At 44.5% G+C, this 25,883-nt stretch overlaps 1 protein-coding gene across 1 annotated transcript in view; it reads right to left on the bottom strand.

The window, feature by feature from the left end:
• U2SURP (U2 snRNP associated SURP domain containing) overlaps positions 1-24,196 on the bottom strand; it is a 53,991-nt gene extending 29,795 nt beyond the window's left edge. The window contains exons 1-11 of the mRNA XM_083177995.1: positions 24,040-24,196; positions 12,543-12,644; positions 10,922-11,036; positions 10,329-10,459; positions 9,179-9,246; positions 8,435-8,529; positions 4,422-4,457; positions 4,254-4,336; positions 3,604-3,769; positions 2,158-2,369; positions 228-271 (exon numbers count right to left, since the gene is read on the bottom strand). Of these exons, the coding sequence (XP_083034121.1) occupies positions 228-271; positions 2,158-2,369; positions 3,604-3,769; positions 4,254-4,336; positions 4,422-4,457; positions 8,435-8,529; positions 9,179-9,246; positions 10,329-10,459; positions 10,922-11,036; positions 12,543-12,644; positions 24,040-24,084 (1,097 nt within the window). The 5' untranslated portion in view covers positions 24,085-24,196. The remainder of the gene's footprint in view (positions 1-227; positions 272-2,157; positions 2,370-3,603; positions 3,770-4,253; positions 4,337-4,421; positions 4,458-8,434; positions 8,530-9,178; positions 9,247-10,328; positions 10,460-10,921; positions 11,037-12,542; positions 12,645-24,039) is intronic.
• Positions 24,197-25,883: the final 1,687 nt, after the last annotated feature.

Below are 25,883 nucleotides of genomic sequence, written 5' to 3'. Positions count from 1 at the left end.
AAATATGAACTCAAGAGGTGCACGATCTCAATTACTATAATCATTACGGGATAATTAGGACTAGTTACAACATGTACTGTGCAGAGTAGTAATAATGGATGGCCATTAATGAACTGTTGCTCAGTGAAGCCCCAATCACCCGCCTCAAGACCACCAACCAATGATTTGTAATTCAGGGGGGTATTTTCTAAAGTCAAATGAGTAATAATAAAGAAAAAAAAATGTACCTTTCTGTTGGGATAACCACTTTGACTATGGCTTGCGACAGAGTCTGTATATGAAGTCACATCAGATAATAAACATAGAATATGTGAGTATTGTTAACAAGTAACAAGCAAAAAAATATATATATACATATTCATTTAAACACTAAACATCTAGTACAAATTTGTGCAGGCACTTCTGGAAAGTCATACTATCATGATACAGAGAGTGTGCCCACCAAGTGGGTGACAGCTGGCACGCCTGGACATTATACACATGAGGCAGCAAATGGGTACTACACTGGAAATTGAAAGGCAATAACATTTCAGATACTACTAATGGGCAACAGTCTATGCTCCAATGACATTTTGGGCAACTGTCTCATGTCTAACATGCTTGTGGGGACCTTCACCTCAGCAGTCAGAGGCAAAAAAACATCACAGCTAGGAACACATACAGAGCTTGGTTAACATATGATTGCTTTGGGGCAAAAGAAAAATGGCTTCACTGCTGGTGATGGCCAAGGTAAAACACAGTATATTATACGAGCAGTATTACCGCTGAAACGGTGCTCTCAGTTAACCCTTTGAGTGCCATTATCTGTGAGATCAGCTAAAAATTCCAGCGTCGCTCACATTGGTTGTATAAATTCAAATAAAAAATGTTGTGAAAAAAAAAGATTCTATTTCCTATATAACGGAAACATTACAGGTCATGATGATGAATAAAATAGTTTGCTTGTCAATTTTCATACCTATTTTGACAAATTCAATTGGCACTCAAAGGGTTAAGCAGAGTACACAATGAGCAGTGTGTACTGGCAATATGCACACTCCCTCGGTCACATAAAATCACACTAGGTTTGATGTGCAGAACATTAAAACTAAAGATATCCCTAACAACTGCATTCCTGCTAATGAAGGACAGAACAGTGTTCGGTCCTTCCTCTATGAATATCACTGCAGTGTGTACACACAACACAATACACTCAATGTAATTTGTTCAGATGTCGGAAGGAGTGCCTGTCGCTCTAGTGCAGGGCTGGGCAACACCGGCCCTCCAGATGTTAATGAACTACACATCCCAGGATGCTTTGCATTAGTTTTGCTATGTGGCCATGCTGAAACTGATGCAAGGCATGCTGGGATGTGTAGTTCATCAACATCTGGAGGGCCAGTGTTGCCCAGCCCTGCTCTAGTGTGTACCCAGCTTTACAAACTGTGGGGATCATATACGAGGGGATGCAGAATCACCTCCATGCCTCATTCTCCAGGATAGGGCAGGCAGTCCCATCACTTCAAAAGTGACAAGAGCAGAAGGGAATGTTTAACCATGGCAATATAAATTCAGAGAAGCAGAAAGACTGTTCTTCTCCGGTGCCCTGTCCATGGGTAAAATATAACTCACTGTGTCCCCCTACTGCAGAAGGAACAGTAGTGTATGTAATAGCAACAGGTGTCCGTGCTTGTATTTTATAAACAAGAACGTACTAACAACAATATTCAAACACCATGCTCTTAATTTAAAGCCTGAAGCAAAAACTTAAGTACCAGGATTTTAACCAAGCTCTGTATATCTGGGGACTAATACAATACCTAAAAGCAACCAAACTCTGTGGAAACACATATCTGCAGTGCACTGTGATTATTCCCCGATCAGCTATGGAACAGCTACATTAAGCAAGCAACAGATTTCCAAAACAGTGAAAGTCATAAATATTGTTTTCACTCGACTATACAAAGAAGAATTCTGTGTTTTAAAGGGCTGGCTACATGGGGTACACGTACTAACCTGTTTAAACTACATTTGGATAGGTTTAGAAGTGTACATAGTGGAAATGAATCAGGAGAAGAAATACAGTATATCATTTAGATAGGTATGTATGTAAATAAGTGTATATATGTATCCAACACCACTGATGAGGAGAAGACATTGCTAAGTTTTGTTAATTACCTTCTCAAAATCGTCCTTATTTTTGGGCGGTGGTATCATGGGAGCATTGGGGTTCTTGAGACGCTCTCTAGGCTGGGCATTAAAAGGTAGACCAGACGGAGGAGGTGGCAGGGTGTGCTCCATCATAGACGGGGGAATATATATTGGGTGTGGAGGGATAGGTACCGCTTTTCCCCACCCTAGCTTCATTTCAAAAGACATAACCATTTTTCCTGTAATAAAATAAAAGGCATTAAATTAAATTCTTTTTTTTTTTTTTTTTTTTTGCCATTTTCAAGCAAAACGAAGCACTAGTGCAGTGGTTCCCAAACTGTGTGCCTAGGTACCCAAGGGTGCCCCAGGACACTTGCAGGGGTGCCTCGGGTTGGTGGTCCAGGGATACTTCAATAGATTTCTGGTCAATCTAATAAAACAAAACCAGTGCTGGTTGCTGCAAATGATAAAACATGTGGACATCTGAAGCAAATCATGTCCCTCACCACATAACTAAAACTAAGGATGACAAACACTGTTTAATTATACACTTTTTTTTTTGTCCTAGAGGTGCCGTGATTTTAAAACGTTTGAGCACCACTGCGTTAGTCTAAGAATCACATATTAGATAAACACTGATGGGGTCTCTACAATGGCCCTTTTACCATTTCATAAATAATGTAAGACGGCCAAGTGATAAAGAAGAAAATGAATGTTTGGAACCTATCACGTACTGCAGAGCCAACCCAGACACTGCTGGGAAGTAGCAGACTTTACAAGTGCACAATATAATACTTATTGGTTATTCTTGAAATAATGCAATTACCAATCAGGAACACATTGTTGGTACCTAGTGGCTGATTCTTGTTCTCTCTGTGAACTCAAAACCTGCCCCTGCCCTGATGGTCAGGGTTTACGCATGTGCAAACCCTCACTGCGAGCGGCCTCAGCAATTACACTGTCACCGGGTCGCTTGCAATGAGGTGGGAGGGGGCGGTGTTGGGACATGGAAACACTGGGCGTTCCCATGCAAATTCGGGCAGGACAAAATGTGCTGGGGGGTGGCCGGCTGATGTCACTTGATGAATGATTTCTCCTGCTGCGAGCACATGCGAGGGAAGGTGGGGGAGCAGTTTTTCACCGGTGCGGGCACTCTGGGACTCGCTAAGTTGTGATCTTCGCAGTTTACCAAGTCAACCAGAATCAGAGCCCTATTGTCTTCCTCCAATTATCACTCCAACACGTGCCATTTAGGCATTCAGTGCCATGGTGAAAAAAGGGCAGGCAGAGCTGGGTACAAACATAGAGAAAAATAACCTGCCATGGCAAAGCAAGCCCCGACACTACTTATACTGGGGGGTTGTTTAAATTTATCTAGTATTTAGGAGTACATTTTGGGTAAAAACGGTTCAAATCACCAAAACATTCTCCCTAAAATATACTTATCAAACCAGAAAATAAAACCAGTCTCACCATTCAAGTTTTTCAATGCTCTTTCAGCATCCCGTCTGTTCATGAAGGCAACAAAGCCACAGTTCCTCTCTCTTGCTCTCTCCTCATCCGTTCGTGGCCACATGATTTTAACGCTGGCCAATGGCCCAAACCTCCCAAATTCCTGACACAACATCTCTTCATTCATCTATAAAGGCAATTAAGAAGGTTTACTTTCATTCTTAAACAAGTTTATTCTGTATACTTCAAGCAATCAGTAAAACACCTGTCAAGATATACAGCGAAGTTACTGAACTTGGAGGGTGATGGCCAAGTACCGGGATCTCTATCCCACATTGAGCAAATAAAAAATACAATGTACACATTCTAGGCAATGCATTAGTGCAGGGCTTTACAAATACCGGGGGTCAGGTCACCATGGCGACCAGATTCTACTTCATGGCGACCGGATTTTTTAGCAGGGAGGGAGGAAGGAAGAAGAATGTGGTCGTGGGTGGCGCCCGACCCCCGACTCCCCCTACTAATGGACCAGCGGCAGTGTGGGCAGTGTTTCCTCAACCCCCCCCCCCCCCTCTGCCTCCTCTTGCTGGAAGTCCGCAACAGTGCTTCAACAGTAGACCATAAATAAAAGCTCAGTAGGTCCACATCAGACCCAGATAGCTGGTTATTACCTGAGGATTAATGTTCCCAAGGTAGAGATTAGTTGTACTCGGATCTCCGACGTCATGTGACCCAGGGGCATAATCATCAAGAGCTAGACAAGGGAGAGAAATGTAGTTAATATGAGAAGTTTCAAAATGAACATTCTAGAGTAGAAGTTAAAATACTAAATAGGTTACCACCAGAGGATCGGTTTCTTCTTGATTGAGGATCCACTGTTTAATAATCAAAAAAAAAAAAAAAAGGCACAAAAAGCAAACAAAAAAAAAAAGGAAGAAAATAATTGGGTAAACATAACAATTCAGACATCACGGTTTCCATAATCAATATACAAATCCATAGCTTAATCCAGTGTAGGATAAATCCCATATTAACGATGCATCATAACACTTTGAGTGACAACTTCTGTGAGAGATGCGCAAAATATCCGTTAAAAATGCCAACATCGGTGAGAGATGTGCAAAATACTGGCTAAAAACGCCAACATCGGTGAGTGATGTGCAAAATACTGGCTAAAAATGCCAGCGTCGCTCACATTTGTTATATAATTTCTAATACAAAAATGTTGTATAAAATAAGATTATATTTCCTATATAACTGAAACATTACAGGTCATTATGATGAATAAAAACGTTTACTTGCCAATTTTCACACCTATTTTGAGAAATTCAATTGGCACTCAAAGGGTTAAATTACTGCAGACATCTAACTTTTGTGAATAAAAACAGTCGACACTCGTCTTGAATCATTACAAGAGTTGTAAGCTCAGATTTGAGTAAAGATATCACGTGTAATGGTTAACTGATAAAAACTGACAGGACAGAGCAGGTGATGCATCAAGACAATGGGCGGTATTCAGGGGGTTTGTGTGGCGAAGATGGCTTGTTTTTAGCGAGTAGCGAAGAAATCAAGCCATCCTCGCCATCAAACCCCCTCGCCGGCTGCTCGCTGTATTCAATGTTCCAGGGGAAATCCTCATCGTCAGATGACGGTGAGGTTTCCCTTAAATGGCAAGGTTCACCACAAATGCAGCGAGCATGCTGCAATTTGTGACAAGCCCCGCCGTTTTGATCGCCGTTTTCACCTTGCTAAAAAGAACTAGCCATCGGCACTGCTGGTCGTTAAGAGCATTGAATATACCCCATAGACAAGGGCAAAGAGGGAGGCTTGGGGGGATGCTTTCTTGGAAAAGAATACTGCCAAGAGCTCATATTCTGTTTTTTCCCCCCTGTTATGAGGGAAACTATCTTCCTAATACCCCTTTCACACAGAAATTGAAATTCCCGGGTGAAGCAGTTCCACCCAGGAATTTCATGTAATACACTGGTCCTTTTTTTGTGTGAAAGGGTCAATTCAGATCTTAAACTCCGGGTCTCAGACACTGCAAATGACCAGGGTCGAATACCTGTAGTTTAGGATCTGGGTTGACCATTTCATACAGGCGAAAACTCTGTGTAATGGCTCATACAAAGGGAAATTCAACTGCAGACAAACAGATTTGTCTGCAGTTGAATTTGCAGACAAACACCCCCCACCCACCAACATTACAGCAGGATTTCAATGCTATGGCAATTCACCCCTTTTGCCAGCAATGGAATTCCCCCTTAGACAACTATTAATGAAAGCACACCAACAGAACAATCATCTAGGAGCTAACATTTCTTAATTCGTCTCCTAGAGGGCACAGGGAACACTGGGTATAGCCTGGAGATTTGAGGGTCTCGTGTCTCCCTTCTTCACTATACCTCAGCCACTGGCCAGGCAGCTTCAGTTTTGTGCCGGCAGGTGTGTGAATCATTTTGTGGGGGCTGCTTTTAAAATGGACCCATGTTACTATTTTTTTGTTTTTTACTTTACTCTTAAAAACAAAGCGGGTAGTGTAAGGTGTCCTATAGGACACCCTCACTGCCGCTCCAACAACCCCAGCACCGTTAGCATAAAAAACTGTCTCTGTGACTTATGCCGAAGAATTCTAGGAGGGACAGCACACCCTAACAGGAACAGGTAAACATAGCTAAACACTGGCGGTGTGGAGACCATTAGCGTTACTGGTTGTGTCGGTTCTGCACCTCTTAGTTGTTGACATCTGATATGGCAGCCAGAATACCAGAATCACAGAACCTAACAAAGTTAGAAGCTTTTCCTTGTTTAGGGAAGGCTCTTTTAAGTCCAAATTTGGACAAGGTAGTTGCTACGGGGGCAGCGCCAAAGATGCATCTCCTCCTTTCTGCAACACCTTCCAGGTCAAGAACATATTTTTGTCCACAAGGTAAGGCCAAGGTCAGAACCTTTCTAGATTCAAGTGTTACTCCTCTATGGGCCCTAAAACCGGAGGTAGTCAACTTAGTTTACCAAACAGATGGCAGGACTGCTGCTATGTGTCAGGGGAATTCCAGCATAGGTGGCTGGTTCCTGCATTTTACAGAGCAGCTCAAGGGTGTCATTGCCCTTACGGGGAAAGCTGTTGGTGGTCCCAGTATTCTCAGTGCCTCCTAGTAGATGAAAGAAGAAAAGAGGATTTATGTTCTCACATGGTGAAATCCTTTTCTTCAAGTGCATAGGGGGCACAGAGCGCCCACCCTGATGCACCTTGCTTGCGAGTTTAGTTCCGAAGACACCAGTTCTCTGAACACTACTCTATGGCTGTTGGTGACCCAGATTCTTCACTTCAGGCTATACCCAGAGTTTACTGTGGACTCAAAGAGAGTATGTAACCAAGTAAGAACATAAATCCTCTTTTTTTGCTTCTCCAATTATTTCTGTAGCACAGAGCAGTTTATAACGCAAGACCAATCAATAGAAAATGGCAAACTATTAGAGCAAGTCTTATACTTAATTGGAGTGCCAATTGGGTATATAACCACAGGTAAAAGGCACCCTCTAAAAAAATATTATTTTTACAACAATGAACACATTGTGGTCATTGACCGCAGGTAATTGGTTTCTTGGGGGCTACCCAATTAGCCCCGATGAGGTGCCTTTATCTCTCGATACCCACACTTATCAGGGATTATGCTTCACATGACTCAGGCAAGCAAAACATAGGCCCTTATTCTGATCGGTGCGGCCCGATCAGAAATATGCGGTGATGTCCGTCTTGGCGAATCCCCGCCTTCCATACGGATCGCCACCTCCGTCCGTATGCGGATATGTGGCGGTCCGCATGAATGTGGACGGGGATACGCCTCCTCCATGGTGGGAGCAGCCCCTGCATTCGATGGTCGCCGAACATCGAATGCAGGGCCGCACGCTCCACCAGGTCCCGCAACACAAGACCACACGGACAATTGTCCGTGTGAAATCTTGTATGGGGGCGGGCAGCTGACATCCGGCGATGTCAGATGCCCGCCCCGTACCCACGCGTCACGGCCTCATTACCATGCATACGCCCCGCGTTTGCACGGGAACGCCCATGAAACGCGGGGCGTATGCATAGGGTAATGAGGATAAGTAGCCCCTCACGCCCCTCTACGCCCCCTGTGCGGCGTATAAAGAATCCATGCGGCGAAATCGCCTGCACATGCGCAGAGTGACCTCTGCACATGCGCAGACGATAAACATCGGCGGCCCGTACGCAAGCGGGAATATCCGCACCGATCAGAATAAGGGCCATAATCCTTAATAAATTGCTGCCGGACCTGTGATAATACATGGGATCAGGAATTTATCCCCAATTCCATGTGTTCTCTCGCAATTGCATGTCCATTTCCAGCCATAAAAAGCCTTTAATTGGATACCACAATAATAGTAATAGTCATAAATTGAGATAGCCGGACATTTTTCGGGGAACAAATGGATATCCCCTAATAGGGGATATATAGTCCCTGCGCCCAGCGAAGGTCAGGCCACGTAAAGCAGCTAAACCTGACCAAAGTAATAGGCACAAAGAAAAAAGTCCCATATAAGTGCTGAAATAGTAACTCCATCTACTTATAAGAAATCAACGGACTCTCGTCCTAGAAGTCAGAAGATTGAGCAGTAAAACACAGCCCAAATTGCATTAAAACATGGAGGGCTTTGAAATTGGCAAGCCTGGTTTAGAGGACTCAAGACTTTTTGTGGTAAATTGGAAATGTATGCTACAACCTAAAAAAAAATAACAAAAACAAAACAAATTGTGCCCACAACAATAGTAATTGTATAACAATTTCAAGTGCAAAAAATAAATAAAAAAGATGAAAATGTTTCTTACATGGACGTCTCTGTCCCTCAGCATCTGATTGTGGAGGTTCAAATCTGCTCAATCTGCCTTTTGTTTTGTGCCGTTCATCCCGCTCCTCTTGAATCCTACAACAAATTAAAATCAGGAAACTACCCAAAAATAGTGCATCATTAACCTTACATGTAGTATTGTCGTTAGCCACTTAGGGAATGTAAGGTTTCAAACCTTAAACAACTAACCAGCTTTGTGTTTTATTAAGTAGCACCAATAACAATATGTCAAAGATTCTGTACGCCAAATTCATAATGCAGGTATAGTTTGAAAACCCAATAACACTTAAGTCACATTATGTGATAATTCATGTATATAAATTCTAGGAGCATAAATCGGGATGAAAGGAGGGTTGAACAATTTTTCACACACACATTGCTGACTTATCTCATTTAATCAATACCCCATAAAACATCCAATAGAATGTCATATGTTAGGGTAATAGAGCTAAGTGTTTGTCACTTATGTTTGTCACCAACACCAGCTCTTGCCCCACAGGAGATTACAGGCTAAATTCCCTAGAGAGCACACACATTTCTGTATGGTAGAGACCATTAAACTGCCTGATTGTTATTGCTTTGTAGGAGGAAATCGCCACAAACATGTGGAAAACATACAAACTTCACACTTAAATCAAGTCTTAAGGTACCGTTAAGTACATTCCTGAAACAGAATAGATACAGCGATATTTAAATATATTCTTGAGAACAATAACCCACTTACTGCTTAAGTTCTTCTTTGAATAGCTCCAAATTGCTTTTCTTCTTTTCTTTCTCCCCTTTCTTTAACGGCTATTAAGTAATAATAGAAAAAAAAACAAGAGTAATGCTGCAATTTGGGTACAAGAAGATTCATTAAAAACAAAACATAAAAAATGTATTTACTAAGGTGGGTATCCTATTAGCAGCATCTTTTACCAATGCTAATAAGTTTGCTGGGGACTATCTATATACAGTAGACCCACTTAACTAGCCAAATAGCCCTGATGTCTGCACTTATCGGGTATTATTCTTCTGATAACAGCTCAATTTCGGCCCAAAAAAGGGCAATATTAGCGTGTTGTCTATGGACATATAATGAATGGGGTTTGTAATATACCCTCCTAAGAGTAAGCTACCCAGTGCAAAACACACCAAAAATACCTCATACATTTATAGCAAGAACAACGTATCACTAACTTTTTAAGCCACCATATTATGTTTACCAGTTGTGATGTAACTGGAGCACCCAAATAAAGCCAATGGAAAGCTTGAGAACAAACGCCATACAGACTGGGCAATGTATGCGTTATACAGTTTACATAGCTCTTCCTGCCAAACCACTGTAATTAAAAAAGATACTTAAAAATGTTCTGCAACTTGTGAAACAAGTCTTTCCAGGAATAATAGGGACTAGGGGACAGTATACAGGAGTGATATTATAAAGTAAAATAGGTTACTTCACATCATGTGGGTGCTCACCATGCAAGTCAAAAATATGGTGGTATACTTGTACAAACAAAGCATTACTCCAACAGGAGTGTTTACAGCTACTGTACATGCCGTGGATATATTAGACCTACATTTCAGTACATGATGCAGTTATAGGGGCAGGTTGTATTAATCAATCCTTATTTATTTTAACCAAGCACTATTGTGAGCATTAGTATGTATGTTTAGTGTTATCTGGTCAGAGAAAACCCTGACATCACCACATGAATTCCGTTGACCTTAATCTACCCCAATATTTTTTTTATTGGAGGCTGTACATTTTTTTCTGTACCAAATTAAACTAAATAACTGACAAACAGAACATAAGACAAAGGGGAGCACATCTGAATTGACACATACTACAGAATAAAGAGGAAAAAAAAGAAGCAATGTTTTTCTCTTACAGGTTTCTTGGGTTCCATGATTATTATTGGTGGAGGTGGTCTTTCGACGGGTGCTGGTGGAGGTTTGGGCTCAGAGAACCGTGAAGAAGGCTTATATATTTTGCCTTTCTTTTCATCAGTGTCATGCTCATCTGCAATAATCATTATTATTAGTATCACTGGTGAAGCATATTGTATCTTATCTGAAAATCACAACACTTATTTTTATAGAACAGCAGCTATACAGTAACGACAGATACATAGGCATGGTGGCCCAAGCTTGCATCTAAGGTCCATCTACAGATATGCATTTTCTAACATCATTGTGATTGTTTTAAGCCTTTGTAACAATCGCACTCTAATAAGTTTTGTTTTAAAACAGAAAACAAACTTAAAAAACAAAAGCATAAACTAGCCATGTATTACATACACACACACATCAAATATACCTTTATTTATTAATGCAAATGCCAAGGCATATTAGACCATCTAAAATAACATTAGGGGCATAATCTGACTAGGAATTACAGTATTCTCGCTAAAAGGTGCCATCATTTTGTCTGAAGCCCTTTTGTTTGTACGGAAGTGTTTTAGTTCCAAGGAAAAGTACACACCTTTTGTAGCATTGACAATCCCTCCTCGCACAAAGGTTTTCACTTTACTAGCGTCACCTCCTTCAAATGCAGCAAGAAATTCCTCGTAGATCTCTGCAGCCGCCTTTTCATCTTCCTGTGTATGGGAAATGATGGTTTGGTTACATGAATAAAGCCCAGATTTACTAAACTGCTAGTTCCTAGTATTACATGATTTTTTTTTCCAGTGTTGTCAGATCAGGACAAGTTATCCCGCTTGACCTTGGCAATGCAATTTCATCATAACAAACTTGTTTTTGTGTGTGAAATTCGCAGCCTTGTGAGTCCATCAGACGCCGCTCGCTGTGCCGGCTGCTCCCCCCCGCAAGCACGACCCACGCACGGCTGCAAATGGATGATTAGAATAATCATCCATTTGCAGACGGGTAGAAATCAGACATTAGTCGGCGACCATTGACTGATTTCTCCAGCGCTCGTTATATGGGGACTCTAAACTGCGGGCGCCCTGTGCGGGGAGAGGGCAGGCAGCTGACATCAAGCGAATGCACGGAGGACAGAATGGATGGGAATAAGGTCCTGTGTGTAGAAGCTGAAGGATTATCACTTGAAGAATGACAGAACTGGTTGATGAAAGCTGACCATATATAGAGGTGTCCTCATGTCTAACATTTATACCAGGGGTGGGCATTTATTTTAGCTGGGGGGCCAGTTAATACTTCCAGCAGATATTCGAGGGCCGCACACTAGAAATAGGGGGTGTGGTCACTCAAAAGGGTGGGTGTCTTTGAATGTATTGTAGCACACCATATACCCCTTGTAAACATCATGCAACACAATAGTAGGCCCCTTACATTATCACACACCAGCTCCCCCTTAGTTATTCCATACAACTGCCCCCATTAGTAATGCCACACACCTGTCCCTCTTTAGATATTCCAAACAGCTGCATGCCAGCTTGAAAAATGGTGCTGATTGCAGCCCATGCAGTCACGGCGATTCACCCATTCTCGGCGTTAACGCTGCAGCTGTAGTGACATGTGGGGGGGGGGGGGGGGGGGCGGCATCTGTGCGTTCAATGGCAGCTGTGTGTGCGTGTGGCGTAGTCGGCTGAGCGTCGGCTACACAGGACTATGCCGCAAGCACACACAGCCGCCATCAGACACACATACAGCAGCACCGAGCGGCAGACCAGTCAGGAGATGTTCGCGGCCGCATGTGGCTCACGGGCCGCCTGTTGCCCACCCCTGCTTTATACCATGTATGCACAAGACACTTGGTACAACAGTCCACCCAACAGGTGGTGTTTATTTCTTGAAATGCTGTGTCTTATTCACATTGCAGACGCAGCAAAATAGCACTTAGTGTACTAGAGACAATAAAGGGGGGGGGGGGGTATTAAATTAAGTCAGTTGTTTCACATGGTTCCTTGGAGACCTGACTCCTGTTTGGTGTATCTGAATCCAGATGGCATTTCAATATAGCAGAAATAGGTCATACAAACAGATCTTATGTAAAACATAAATAAGCATTAAGCGAAGACTTCTAAACAAGTCTTCATCAAAGCAGTCAAATGGTATGTTGTAAATAACATTATAATGAGATAATTGTGATAGGGTGGTATACAGCTCCACCATCAGCTCACCTTTTTCTTGAGCTCCTCTTGCTCCTTTTTGCTCAGTGTCCTCTTTGCAGCGCTCATCTTGCCAATACTGAATGCTTTAAGCTTACTTTCCAAAAGAGGTTGCTGCATGTGGGATGGAAGAGAACAACGCCATTAAACTACTGCTGCAGCACAGAACCCAATTAAAAAACATTTCTGAATTCCATAACAAAGCAAAGATCACATAGCAAAACAAGCTTCATGCAGAGAGGGCTGAATGCTTCCATAAAACAGTTAAACTAAGTATAGTACAACCGGCTGTGAATTATTGAAGAAAGCAGAATGAGTAAAAATTAATAATGTTAATAATCTAAAATGCATAAAATCCACTTAGCAAAAAAAATACAAGCACCACACACAGACAATAACAACCACCTGAAGCAGAGTGTTGTACTAGCTCTCTCTGGAATGATTATCCTGTGGGTGAGCATTGTGTACCGCTAGAGCCTATCATATAGTAGCCAAGATTTTGATGTTACAGTGCATGTAAGTAGTTAGCTACTGCTTAGAAGAAGTTCTACGTCTTTAAAAAGAAGGGGGGGTATGCAAATTAGAAGAAAAAAGGGGAGGGGTAGATAATCTGTCCCATTATTTCCCCACAGAAATATATCTATTCAATGCTGCCTTTACGGACAGCACCGGAGGCTGTCAGATGTGACTTTTTAAAAGTCGGATCTGTTTTGTCGGAAACGGATACGAATTGTCGAATTCACGACTGTTTGCCGACAATCCGCAACCGTTTACGACAATGTGCAGACTTTCCGAAACTCTGTACATTGAATACCGACTGTTAGTGTACTGTGGGAAGCAGTTGGAAATGCACGGGATTCTGACTGTCAGGATGTCCCCAGTCGGAATCCGGGATAAAATGCCATCCTTAATACGCATGAGAAAACAATGTTGCTGGCTTGTACTTCTCAATCCTGTATCATGACGTTCAATAAAATGCATACAAGTTATTTTACACAGAGTATCTTTATCTGAATAAGTAGCTTAAGGATATACATGGAAGACATTTTGTGCATTTCAGTCAAGCATCACAGGCCTCATTGAATTAGTGCTAAAAAATACTTTTTCATAGAGGGATATGCAATCTGCCGCCGCTATTTCTGACGTGGAAAATAGCGGCGGCTCCGTATTCAATGCGGTCATTAATGACAGCATTGATGCGGGATCAAGGCAGAACGGGCCCGGCTTCAGAAGCTGTCGTGCCCGTTCTGCTGATAACGGCCATGGATTGTCGTTATCCTGGCCGCAGATCGACAATCCACGGCCGTTTTAGTGGCCACGCCCCCTTTGCGCCCATCGGCAGGCGGGACATTGAATCCCGTCTGTCGTTATGCGGTCCATCTGACCACAAACGGGCCTGGATCACGGCTGTCGGCGGGTATCCCACATTGCATACCCCCCATAGATTGGTGAGTTGTATTCTTGTCATTGCTGAAAACCAATGACACAATTACCAAACATTTGCAACAAATAAAATTATTTCTAATTGGGCGTACACACGGGGCGCTTTAAGCACCATTTCTAAGCAATCTAACTATAGTACGGTGGCTTAGAAGTGAAGCATGTATATGCCCCATAGCGATGGTGATGCCAATGCCCGCAGAAATAGACACAATAGAATTGTGTGCCGAGCAAGCTGTGCTTAAGCACCGCGCTCAACGTGGAGGCTCCCTCTCCCCGTGTGTGCAGGGCTTAACCTTAAAAATCACAACATACTATACAGTATGCTTTGATCTCTCATAATAGGTCTTGGACTGTACATGTCCTTTTTGAACATTTTTCCCCCCCAGAAAATACGCCTTATGCAGAACTAATAATTCTGCTAAATAAGAGATGTGAGATGCCTATACTGTGTGTACTGAAGGCTGTATCTGCAAATAAAAACATAATTTGATATGTACTGTATAGGGTTGGGGAAAAAAAAGTTTATTTTTTAACCCAGAAGACATGCTTTTTTGTGTTTAAAATCAATTGGCATTAACATTTTAATTGGAATTTTTTTCAATCCTGTTTGTTATAAAAAAATACTGTGAAACATTGCTATGTATTAGAAACCTTGATCAACCATGTTTTAATGCTAACATTAGCAATCCAACGTTATTAGTCTTTAAAAGGGTTTAAAGTATTTGAAATCTTTCAATAGAACCAATTTTAGACTGAATAAACATAATTAAAACATTCAAAAGCACTTTCCAGAGAAATGTAAAAACACATTGGTGTTGTTCACTCTTTAAGTTTGCGAGGAGTGTTCCTGTCCTATGGGAATGTTGGGGGGAGAAGCTTGATGCTAGGCAGATTTAGCACCTCTTATATGATTCACTTTCCTATATATTTGTTGCATGTGTGATTAACTGCATTGTTTCAGCTTATTTAGATGAAGCCAGCAAGCTACAAGAATGTGGAAAAATTACCAGGGATCTCCTTACAATAGGTTTTTGCCTATGGTCAAACCAACCAACCCTGATTTTTAATGTGAGAAAAACATCTGACTGACTTTTCATGAACGCACATGCTGGGCAACTTTGCAATTGGACATTTCACAAAATCATACCAAACTCTGCTCCAATTACATATTGGCCAATTTAATTTATCAATTTTACAAATACTGTAACTTTTTCCCCCTGAAAAACATGCCTCCAAGTGGGAGGGTCGTCTTATACGCCTGGTGCACTTATATAACAAACTCTATATTTTGAGTGGAAATGTTGGGGGGTCGTCTTACACGCCCAGTCGTCTTATACGCCGGCAAATACGGTACCTTTGGGAATGGCAAAGCACAAGTGGATCTTAATCACCGTGCACGTCAATAATCATGTCATTTACTCTTTTTTTGACTCTTCTAATGTTATCATGTTTGCCACACTCCATTTAGTCCTTGTTCTCTGTATGCATACTATCAATATTAATATTTTTGAAAGATTGTCTTGATCCTTCAATTTAAGCGATTTAGGAGTAGGGAATAAGCTATACTCCCATAAATTGCTTCACTCATCACAGTATGGTAAAAAGTTATACTTGATCATTGTAAGCTTTGTATAACAAGAAAGAAAGAAAACATAATTACAACAATCTTTAATGTACTTCCCACACCAGTACTAAGTGTGCTACATACTGTGCATTCCGAACAAAGACCTGCAGGCACTGAGGATATTGTACATGCAGCCAGCAGAAGTCTCTGGATAAAGGATTTATACTTAGATACTTCTATGCTATATAGCTATTTTCTATTTTATTTTACTAATTACCAGCCCATCTGCATAAAGGAACATAACAGTAGTCAATACAGATGAGTCAATACAGATGTGCACAACACTTGAATTCTCCCCACAAAGGTGAGAAGCAGCAGCCTTTTATTATACCGTATACTTCCATGCTAAACATATGTATATACTTGCAAGTGTTAATGCAAAAAAAAAAAATACAATTTTGATCCAGCTGGCTACAACTTTTATTTTATTTGAAAATGTTTTCATTGAGGCAGTACGGATGGTGTAATGGTTGGCATTACTGCCTCACAGCACTGAGGTCATGGGTTCAACTCCCACCATGGCTCTAACTGTGTGGACTTTGTATATTCTCCCTGTACTTGCGTGGGTTTCCTCCGGGTACTCCGGTTTCCTCCCACAATCCAAAAATATACTGGTAGGCTAATTGGTGCCCAAGAAATTAACCCTAGAATGTCTGTGTGTGTGCATGTGTTATGGAATATAGAATGTAAGCTCCACTGGGGCAGGGACTGATGTGAATGTTCAAATAAGCGCTGCGGAATATGTATGCGCTATATAAGAAACTATTAATAAATAATAAATAAATTGAAACACCAAAGAAATTAGTACCTGTATTACAAAACTAATTTGCAAATATTAATTGCACGGGAGGGAATCCCAACAGGGGTCAGGTGCGCAGCCTAACCCTCTCTACTAGTGCCTAAGCTTTAACCGCCTCCTTGCACCCTAAACCTAAGTCCCCGCACTAGTGTCTAAACCGAACCACCACGCTGGGCTGATCCAAACCCGCCCCGCATACTCCACGATCGGGATGCCGGCTGTCAGTATTACAGCATTGTTATCCTGATACCTCTGGGATCCAGCGCCGGTCTACCGATAGGAATCAGGATGCCAGCCTCGGTATCCTGTCCGCATCCCACATACTACACCCATTACCAATAAATTATAGCCACCTGCCTATTATCATGTAGATCTCTGACCTAAAGCTTATATGGTAGCAAGACGTTAGCAGCAGTAAATGTGAGTTCTGTAAGTTGTGACGCAGGGGCCAACACCTTCAAGTCTTTAGTGGTGATACAAATGTTTTATTACGCCACACCACCACAGATCACCCATCACTATAGACAAGGCAATTCGCAACTGTGTGTTCCAGAATCACAGGGGGGGGGGGGGGGGGAGTATTATCCAATTACCCACGATAAAACGTCAGTAGCAAAAACGTCAGTTTGCGTGGGTTTTTCACAATGTTCTTTTATCGGGTGATGCTATTAGATTGCTATTAGATATCCCAATAAAAGACGCGTGTTCATCCGAGCACAGACGCAGCAAACCTTTTCGGGAATTTACTTCCCCTGCCGAAATGCACACAATGATCACATGTTTCTGACCCCAGACACCGGGTTACTGTCAAACATTAGCAGTCACGCACGTGCAGTGCAAACAGAGATGGCCAATAATCGCTTAATTTGCATTCTAAATTAGCAATCCATGCTAAGTAACCCCCAATTTGGGGTATTTTTTATGGAACTGCACTCTTTGTCCTCCAGGTTTTCTTTCCAACGCTGGTTTTATTTTTTCCTTTATAAGGAATACTGATGCAGAAACTTGACCTTTCGATGGGTCTAAGATGCAAAAAAAAAAAAAATGGGACCAGAGGAAAAAGAAACCTTTTGCTACCTATGCAGAATTGGTCACATCTTATGCTGGGTACACACTTGTTGATATATTGCTGGACCATCAACCCATGTGTACCAGCAATAGATCTGCGAATGGCATAGTTTGCAGACCAATCATGTCAGCTAAAGATGTATCAGCACATCATGCTGTGTGCCAATCGATTGAACACCTGCAGCAAAAACCGCCAGTGATTGACAGCTCCCAAGTGATCAGGCAGCATGTATACTAAACCAACAAAAGGCAGGACCAAGTTAAGAAACAAAAAAAAAGTTTGCTAGCAAATTTACAGGCAGCGAGTTAAAAGCCACGTCCAAGCGGTATGCCAACCAGATCAATTGATGGGCAAAGCAACCCTGAGGCTTCTTAGTGTCCAGATACAGTGATAAGTGTACAACAATGCCTTGCCCCTAAAATTAAATAAATTTAGTTACCCATTTTAAAATATGTAAAATATGTAGCAGGAGATTTAGGTGAAGGGTCAACAACAGGACCAATGATCAACCTACCAAGTTTCTGGGCAGAGCCTACATAGGCTGCCACAGGATCTATGGCTAGGAGGTGCTTTGTTCATGGCTTGAGATAACATTTTGAAATCATTTAATGCCTCAGTCCTCAAAGTATTTTGAATCAGAAAACTGTCATCCCTAACTCATATACAGCAACTGCTACTCCGATAAATTTCAGCATTAATTTGGGTGGTTAAACTTAATAATGTATAAAGAAAGGGGTGGTGCTTCTCTAATCAAACAAGATATGGCTGGAAGCTTTGTGTAGTTTGGTGGTCATAGAAAGAGGTAGTTGGGATGCCGGCATCGGAATTGTGAACGCCGGAATCCCTACGTAAGACGCAGATGTAGCTGGTTTATAATGTAGTGGGGAAAGAATACGGTCATTGGGTCACCAGCATGATGGTAGACAAGCATTAGGTCGACATGCATTTAGGTCAACATGACATAAGGTAGACATGCAAAAAGGTCAACATAACTTAAGGTCGATATGGTCATTAGGTCGACATGGTTTTTTTTTTTTACTGTTTCTTGAGCAAAAATGTACTAACAGGCAGTATTTCATGCCCTACCATCCACTAGGGCATGGTGGGAGAATAAAAAAGTGTGCCCGAAGCATGGCGAGCCATGTGAGAGGACGCGTGGTACGTTTCGGTGTCCATGTTGACACGACATGTGCTGACAGGTGGTATTTGATGCCACTACCATCCATGCGAGGAGACGCAGTGCTACGTTTCAGTGTTTATGTTGACAATCCGGTAAAAAAAAAAAAAAAATTAACTTTTTCAATGTCAACCTTATCCATTTCGGCCTAGTGACCGTCGACCTTCCTGCATGTCGACCTAAACTAATGGTTGTCAATCATAATGCTGACGACCTAATGATCCATACCCGTGGGGAAGTACATAGAACTAAAAGTCCTTAATAGTTCAATTGGGCAATAAAGCAGTAATCATTGGCCAGCTTCAGCTATCTTTACCAAGGTATTATGCTATACTACTCTATGTGTTCATTTCCGGTAACTACACATAGGTACACTATTCTAACACAAGCTTGCAGGCAGTTACTCTTACAGCGTTTAGAAATGCAGGCCACAAAAGCAGCGCCATGACAGGTCTACATTAAGGCTCCATTGTGCTCACCCCGATCACATCAAATTGGTGAATTACAACTGTCACAGCTATTCAAGCCAATATCTGTTTGTACCAGGGAAAGAATAATTACAATGTTAAAGCCTTATTTAGCAAAAATGAATAAAATCTGCATTACAATTCTCAAACTAATTATTGTATTCCCACATTACAGAAACTCCAGTTCTTGTAATGATAACAAAGGCACATAAAATACAGGTAATCATACTTTACAGGTACTTGAAGAATGTTGTCACCCTCTAAAATAGGGTCATAAATAATAACAATATCCTGCTTGTAAACATGTTTATTAAATACGAGTGCAGGGATACACTAGAACAGTGCAGCTCGTCACAAGTGCTCAAAATAGCTCAGCTTCCCAACACACAAACAAACAAATCAGAGACCAGCTTATCAATGCACCCCAGCAATGCATGTCTATGTAACGCAACTCACACACCCAGGCACAGGCTACCCATGCAGACAAAACTGTAGCACAACTACCCTCCACATGCATACACCCCAAATCTGTAACACCCCCATGGCACACTACATACCCCTGAAACATTTACCTAAAAGCTTCAGACATACCTCTCAGATAACCTGCACACTATTAATCACCTACTGTACATAACACAGTAGCACACTGCTGAAAACCTACACTCCTCCTTACACGTCCAGGCTAGCAAAATGCTGATTACCTTCACCACCCCCCCCCCCCCCCCCCCCCGATCACCTACACCCATTTCCTTGACGCACCACTGATCAACATCACAGTACACTACCGACCACCCACACAAATACACCCTGAAAACCGCATATCACGACCTCGCAACACACCATACATCATCGACACACACGACGCTCGTCACAGACACACACTCGACGCTCGTCACACTCACCCAATGGTCATCACCCACATACACCGCTCAAACAAACACACACAACGCTCGTCAAACACACACACACAACGCTCGTCAAACACACACACACACATACACAACGCTCGTCAAACACACACACACACACCGCTCGTCACCCACACACACAAAACGCTCGTCACCCACACACACAAAACGCTCGTCACCCACACACACACAACGCTCGTCACCCACACACACACACAACGCTCGTCACCCACACACACACACAACGCTCGTCACCCACACACACACACACACCGCTCGTCACCCACACACACACACACCGCTCGTCACCCACACACACACACACACCGCTCGTCACCCACACACACACACCGCTCGTCACCCACACACACACACCGCTCGTCACCCACACACACACACAACGCTCGTCACCCACACACACACACAACGCTCGTCACCCACACACACACACAACGCTCGTCACCCACACACACACACAACGCTCGTCACCCACACACACACAACGCTCGTCACTCACACACACACACACACACAACGCTCGTCACCCACACAACGCTCGTCACCCACACACACACAACGCTCGTCACCCACACACACACAACGCTCGTCACCGACACACACACACAACGCTCGTCACCGACACACACACACAATGCTCGTCACCGACACACACACAACGCTCGTCACCGACACACACACAACGCTCGTCACCCACACACACACAACGCTCATCACCCACACACACACAACGCTCGTCACCCACACACACACAACGCTCGTCACCGACACACACACAACGCTCGTCACCCACACACACACAACGCTCGTCACCGACACACACACACAACGCTCGTCACCGACACACACACACAACGCTCGTCACCGACACACACAACGCTCGTCACCGACACACACACACACAACGCTCGTCACCGACACACACACACAACGCTCGTCACCGACACACACACAACGCTCGTCACCCACACACACACAACGCTCGTCACCCACACACACACAACGCTCGTCACCCACACACACACAACGCTCGTCACCCACACACACACAACGCTCGTCACCGACACACACACAACGCTCGTCACCGACACACACACACAACGCTCGTCACCGACACACACAACGCTCGTCACCGACACACACACACACACAACGCTCGTCACGACACACACACACAACGCTCGTCACCGACACACACACAACGCTCGTCACCCACACACACACAACGCTCGTCACCGACACACACACACAACGCTCGTCACCGACACACACACACACAACGCTCGTCACCGACACACACACACAACGCTCGTCACCGACACACACAACGCTCGTCACCGACACACACACACACAACGCTCGTCACCGACACACACAACGCTCGTCACCGACACACACAACGCTCGTCACCGACACACACAACGCTCGTCACCGACACACACAACGCTCGTCACCGACACACACACACACCACAACGCTCGTCACCGACACACACACACACAACGCTCGTCACCGACACACACACACACAACGCTCGTGACACACACAACGCTCGTCACCGACACACACACACAACGCTCGTCACCGACACACACACACAACGCTCGTCACCGACACACACACACAACGCTCGTCACCGACACACACACACACAACGCTCGTCACCGACACACACACACACAACGCTCGTCACCGACACACACACACACAACGCTCGTCACCGACACACACACACACAACGCTCGTCACCGACACACACACACACAACGCTCGTCACCGACACACACACACACAACGCTCGTCACCGACACACACACACACACACAACGCTCGTCACCGACACACACACACAACGCTCGTCACCGACACACACACAACGCTCGTCACCGACACACACACAACGCTCGTCACCGACACACACACAACGCTCGTCACCGACACACACACACAACGCTCGTCACCGACACACACACACAACGCTCGTCACCGACACACACACACAACGCTCGTCACCGACACACACACACAACGCTCGTCACCGACACACACACACACAACGCTCGTCACCGACACACACAACGCTCGTCACCGACACACACAACGCTCGTCACCGACACACACAACGCTCGTCACCGACACACACAACGCTCGTCACCGACACACACAACGCTCGTCACCGACACACGCTTACACAACGCTCGCCCTGACACACACAACGCTAGTCACCGACACACACACAACGCTCGTCACCGACACACACACACACAACGCTCGTCACTGACACACACACACAACGCTCGTCACCGACAAACACAACGCTAGTCTCCGACACACACAACGCTCGTCACCGACACACACAACGCTCGTCACCGACACACACAACGCTCGTCACCGACACACACACACAACGCTCGTCACCGACACACACACACAACGCTCGTCACCGACACACACACAACGCTCGTCACCGACACACGCTTACACAACGCTCGCCCCTGACACACACAACGCTAGTCACCGACACACACACAACGCTCGTCACCGACACACACACACACAACGCTCGTCACTGACACACACACACAACGCTCGTCACCGACAAACACAACGCTAGTCTCCGACACACACAACGCTCGTCACCGACACACACAACGCTCGTCACCGACACACACAACGCTCGTCACCGACACACACACACAACGCTCGTCACCGACACACACACACAACGCTCGTCACCGACACACACACAACGCTCGTCACCGACACACACACAACGCTCGTCACCGACACACACAACGCTCGTCACCGACACACGCTTACACAACGCTCGCCCCTGACACACACAACGCTAGTCACCGACACACACACAACGCTCGTCACCGGCACACACACAACGCTCGTCACCGACACACACAACGCTCGTCACCGACACACACAACGCTCGTCACCGACACACACAACGCTCGTCACCGACACACACAACGCTCGTCACCGACACACACAACGCTCGTCACCGACACACGCTTACACAACGCTCGCCCGACACACACAACGCTAGTCACCGACACACACAACGCTCGTCACCGACACACACACACAACGCTCGTCACCGACACACACAACGCTCGTCACCGACACACACAACGCTCGTCACCGACACACACACAACGCTCGTCACCGACACACACACACACAACGCTCATCACCGACACACACACACACAACGCTCATCACCGACACACACACAACGCTCGTCACCGACACACACACAACGCTCGTCACCGACACACACACAACGCTCGTCACCGACACACACACAACGCTCGTCACCGACACAAACACACAACGCTCGTCACCGACACACACACACAACGCTCGCCACCGACACACACACACACACAACGCTCGCCACCGACACAAACACACACAACGCTCGTCACCGACACACACACACAACGCTCGTCACCGACACACACACAACGCTCGTCACCGACACACACAATGCTCGTCACCGACACACACACAACGCTCGTCACCGACACACACAACGCTCGTCACCGACACACACACACAACGCTCGTCACCGACACACACACACAACGCTCGTCACCGACACACACACACACACAACACTTGTCATCGACACACAAACAACGCTCGTCACCGACACACACACACCGTTCCTCACCGACACACACACAACGTTCCTCACCGACACACACACAATGCTAGTCACAGACACACAGTTGACCACTTATATACACACAAACAAACCGCAGCACAACAAGCAGTTTGGCCCCGGGGGCAGGTAAGATGCATGATCCCGGCCAGGCCGCAGGGGAACGTGTGTATGAAGGGAGAAGGCCTCGGCTCCTGCGCACCACGCACGCACACAATCACCCGTCACTAGACGCAGAACCCCGGCACTGCCCGCACAGCATGCGCAAACCAGCAGCACCGCGCTACCGGCCAGCTGAGCTACCGCAGCTCGGGAGGGGTCTCACCTTGGCTCCCGCTCTCTGCGAGCCGCCAGACATTTTCTCCGCCATCTTGCGTCGCTTCCCCTCTGCAGGCCGAACAATGGAAAGCCGAGTATAAAGGGCGGAAGCAGGCTGCGTGTAAGCAGTCTTGGAGCTGATGCCTGAACGATCGATCTAGATCGCTGACACCCACCATACAGCACCTCTTGGATGACGTCACGAATGCTAACTGAGGGCCGCATCATGTAATAGATAGAATAGATAGAATCTCTCAGTGGCGTGCCTGTGTGTATGTGAGAGTCATAATGCAGCACCGTCTGCGCTGCCTACCGCTCTGTCCTTATACATGTGTCCCTCTGTATACCACCCGTCCCTATACCCAGAGTCCCTATTATACACCCCATCTGTAATCTGTTATTATACCTCCCTATACATATATCCCTATATCTCCTGTGCCTGTGCATCTGTCCCTATGGTCGAAAGAAAAAAGTTTGGTACCGTGTTAGCCAGTTGATAAGAAAAGTTTTATTGTTCCTCAGTGAGAAAAACAAAATAGCAATCTAGCAAATATGATACCTTTTAATGGCTAACAAAAATAAATGTTGTTAAAATGCAAGCTTTCGAGACTTCTTAGGTCTCTTCCTCAGGCATGGTATAACAAGGTGTGTGAAGAACCACATATATATACACAGCAGAGTAGGAACAAGATGTGATAGATGGACATTCTTAAGATCAAAACAAAACAAAATAACAGAATGAGCTTGTAAATTGAGTCCTTAATTGGTTTGTAGATAAGTAGTGTGAAAGTTTTATTGTCTCTAAGTTGATGACAGACCAGAGTTAGAGCTCCGATGCCCTCACTCTCTCTGGGCCAGTGTCCTCAGATGTTGTAGTGGGCCATAAATCCCTCGGATAGATTCAGTCCTGTGTTAAGGGTGTCAAACGTTGTCATTAATTTGTATTCCCAGACCCTCCTGTCTCTTTGTGATTTGAAATTTCCTTTTAGTATAATCACTTTCATATGATCCTGATTGTGTCCTGGGCTGCAGAAATGTTTGGCCACAGGAAAGTGTGTCTTTTTTTCCTTTATTGTGTGGCGATGGGACCTCATCCTTGCCTTAACTTTTTGTCCTGTTTCTCCAACATACAGACCCCCAATAGGACATTTGGTGCACAGAATCAGGTACACTACATTGGTAGTAGAACATGTGAATGTCCCTGGGATCTTATAGTCCTGTTGTGTGTTGGGGATCCGTACACTGTCTGTAGTGAGGATATGGGCACAGGTTTTGCAGCTCCTTACATTGCAGGGATAGGTTCCTCTTTGTGTAATGGATGGCAGTGAACTTCGGATTATAATATTTTTCAGGTTTGCAGGTTGTCGGTAACATAGTAGTGGAGGGTCTGGGAATATTGTTTTCAGGCGGTCATCTTTGTGTATGATGTGATGTAGTTTTTTTGCAGTTTTTCTTAGCACCTCAAGCTGTGGGTTGTAGGTGACTACCAGAGGTACACGGTTGTTTCTTTCTCTTTCTTTATATTGGAGAAGTTGATTTCTGGGTATCCTGATGGCTCTGATAATCTGATCGTTGATTGATGTGGGATGATATCCCTGATTTAAAAAGGTCCCTTTAAGTTGTTTTAAGTGGACATCTCTATCTGCTGGGCTGGAGCAGATGCGATGATATCTGATGGCCTGGCTGTAGACAATGGATTTTTTGATGTGTTTCGGGTGGAAGCTGTCCCATCTGAGGTATGAAGGCCGATCCACGGGTTTTCGGTATAGGGTTGTCTGTATTGCGTTGTTTTGAATTGTTATAGTGGTGTCAAGGAAGTTTATCTCGGTATATGAGTAATTCATTGTCAGG

Source organism: Crinia signifera, chromosome 3 (genome assembly GCF_055691185.1).
Source record: "Crinia signifera chromosome 3, ASM5569118v1, whole genome shotgun sequence".
NCBI classification, from domain to species: Eukaryota; Metazoa; Chordata; class Amphibia; order Anura; family Myobatrachidae; genus Crinia; species Crinia signifera.
The sequence above is the reverse complement of the archived record's forward strand: the minus strand, read 5'-3'. Positions and strand labels throughout refer to the sequence as shown.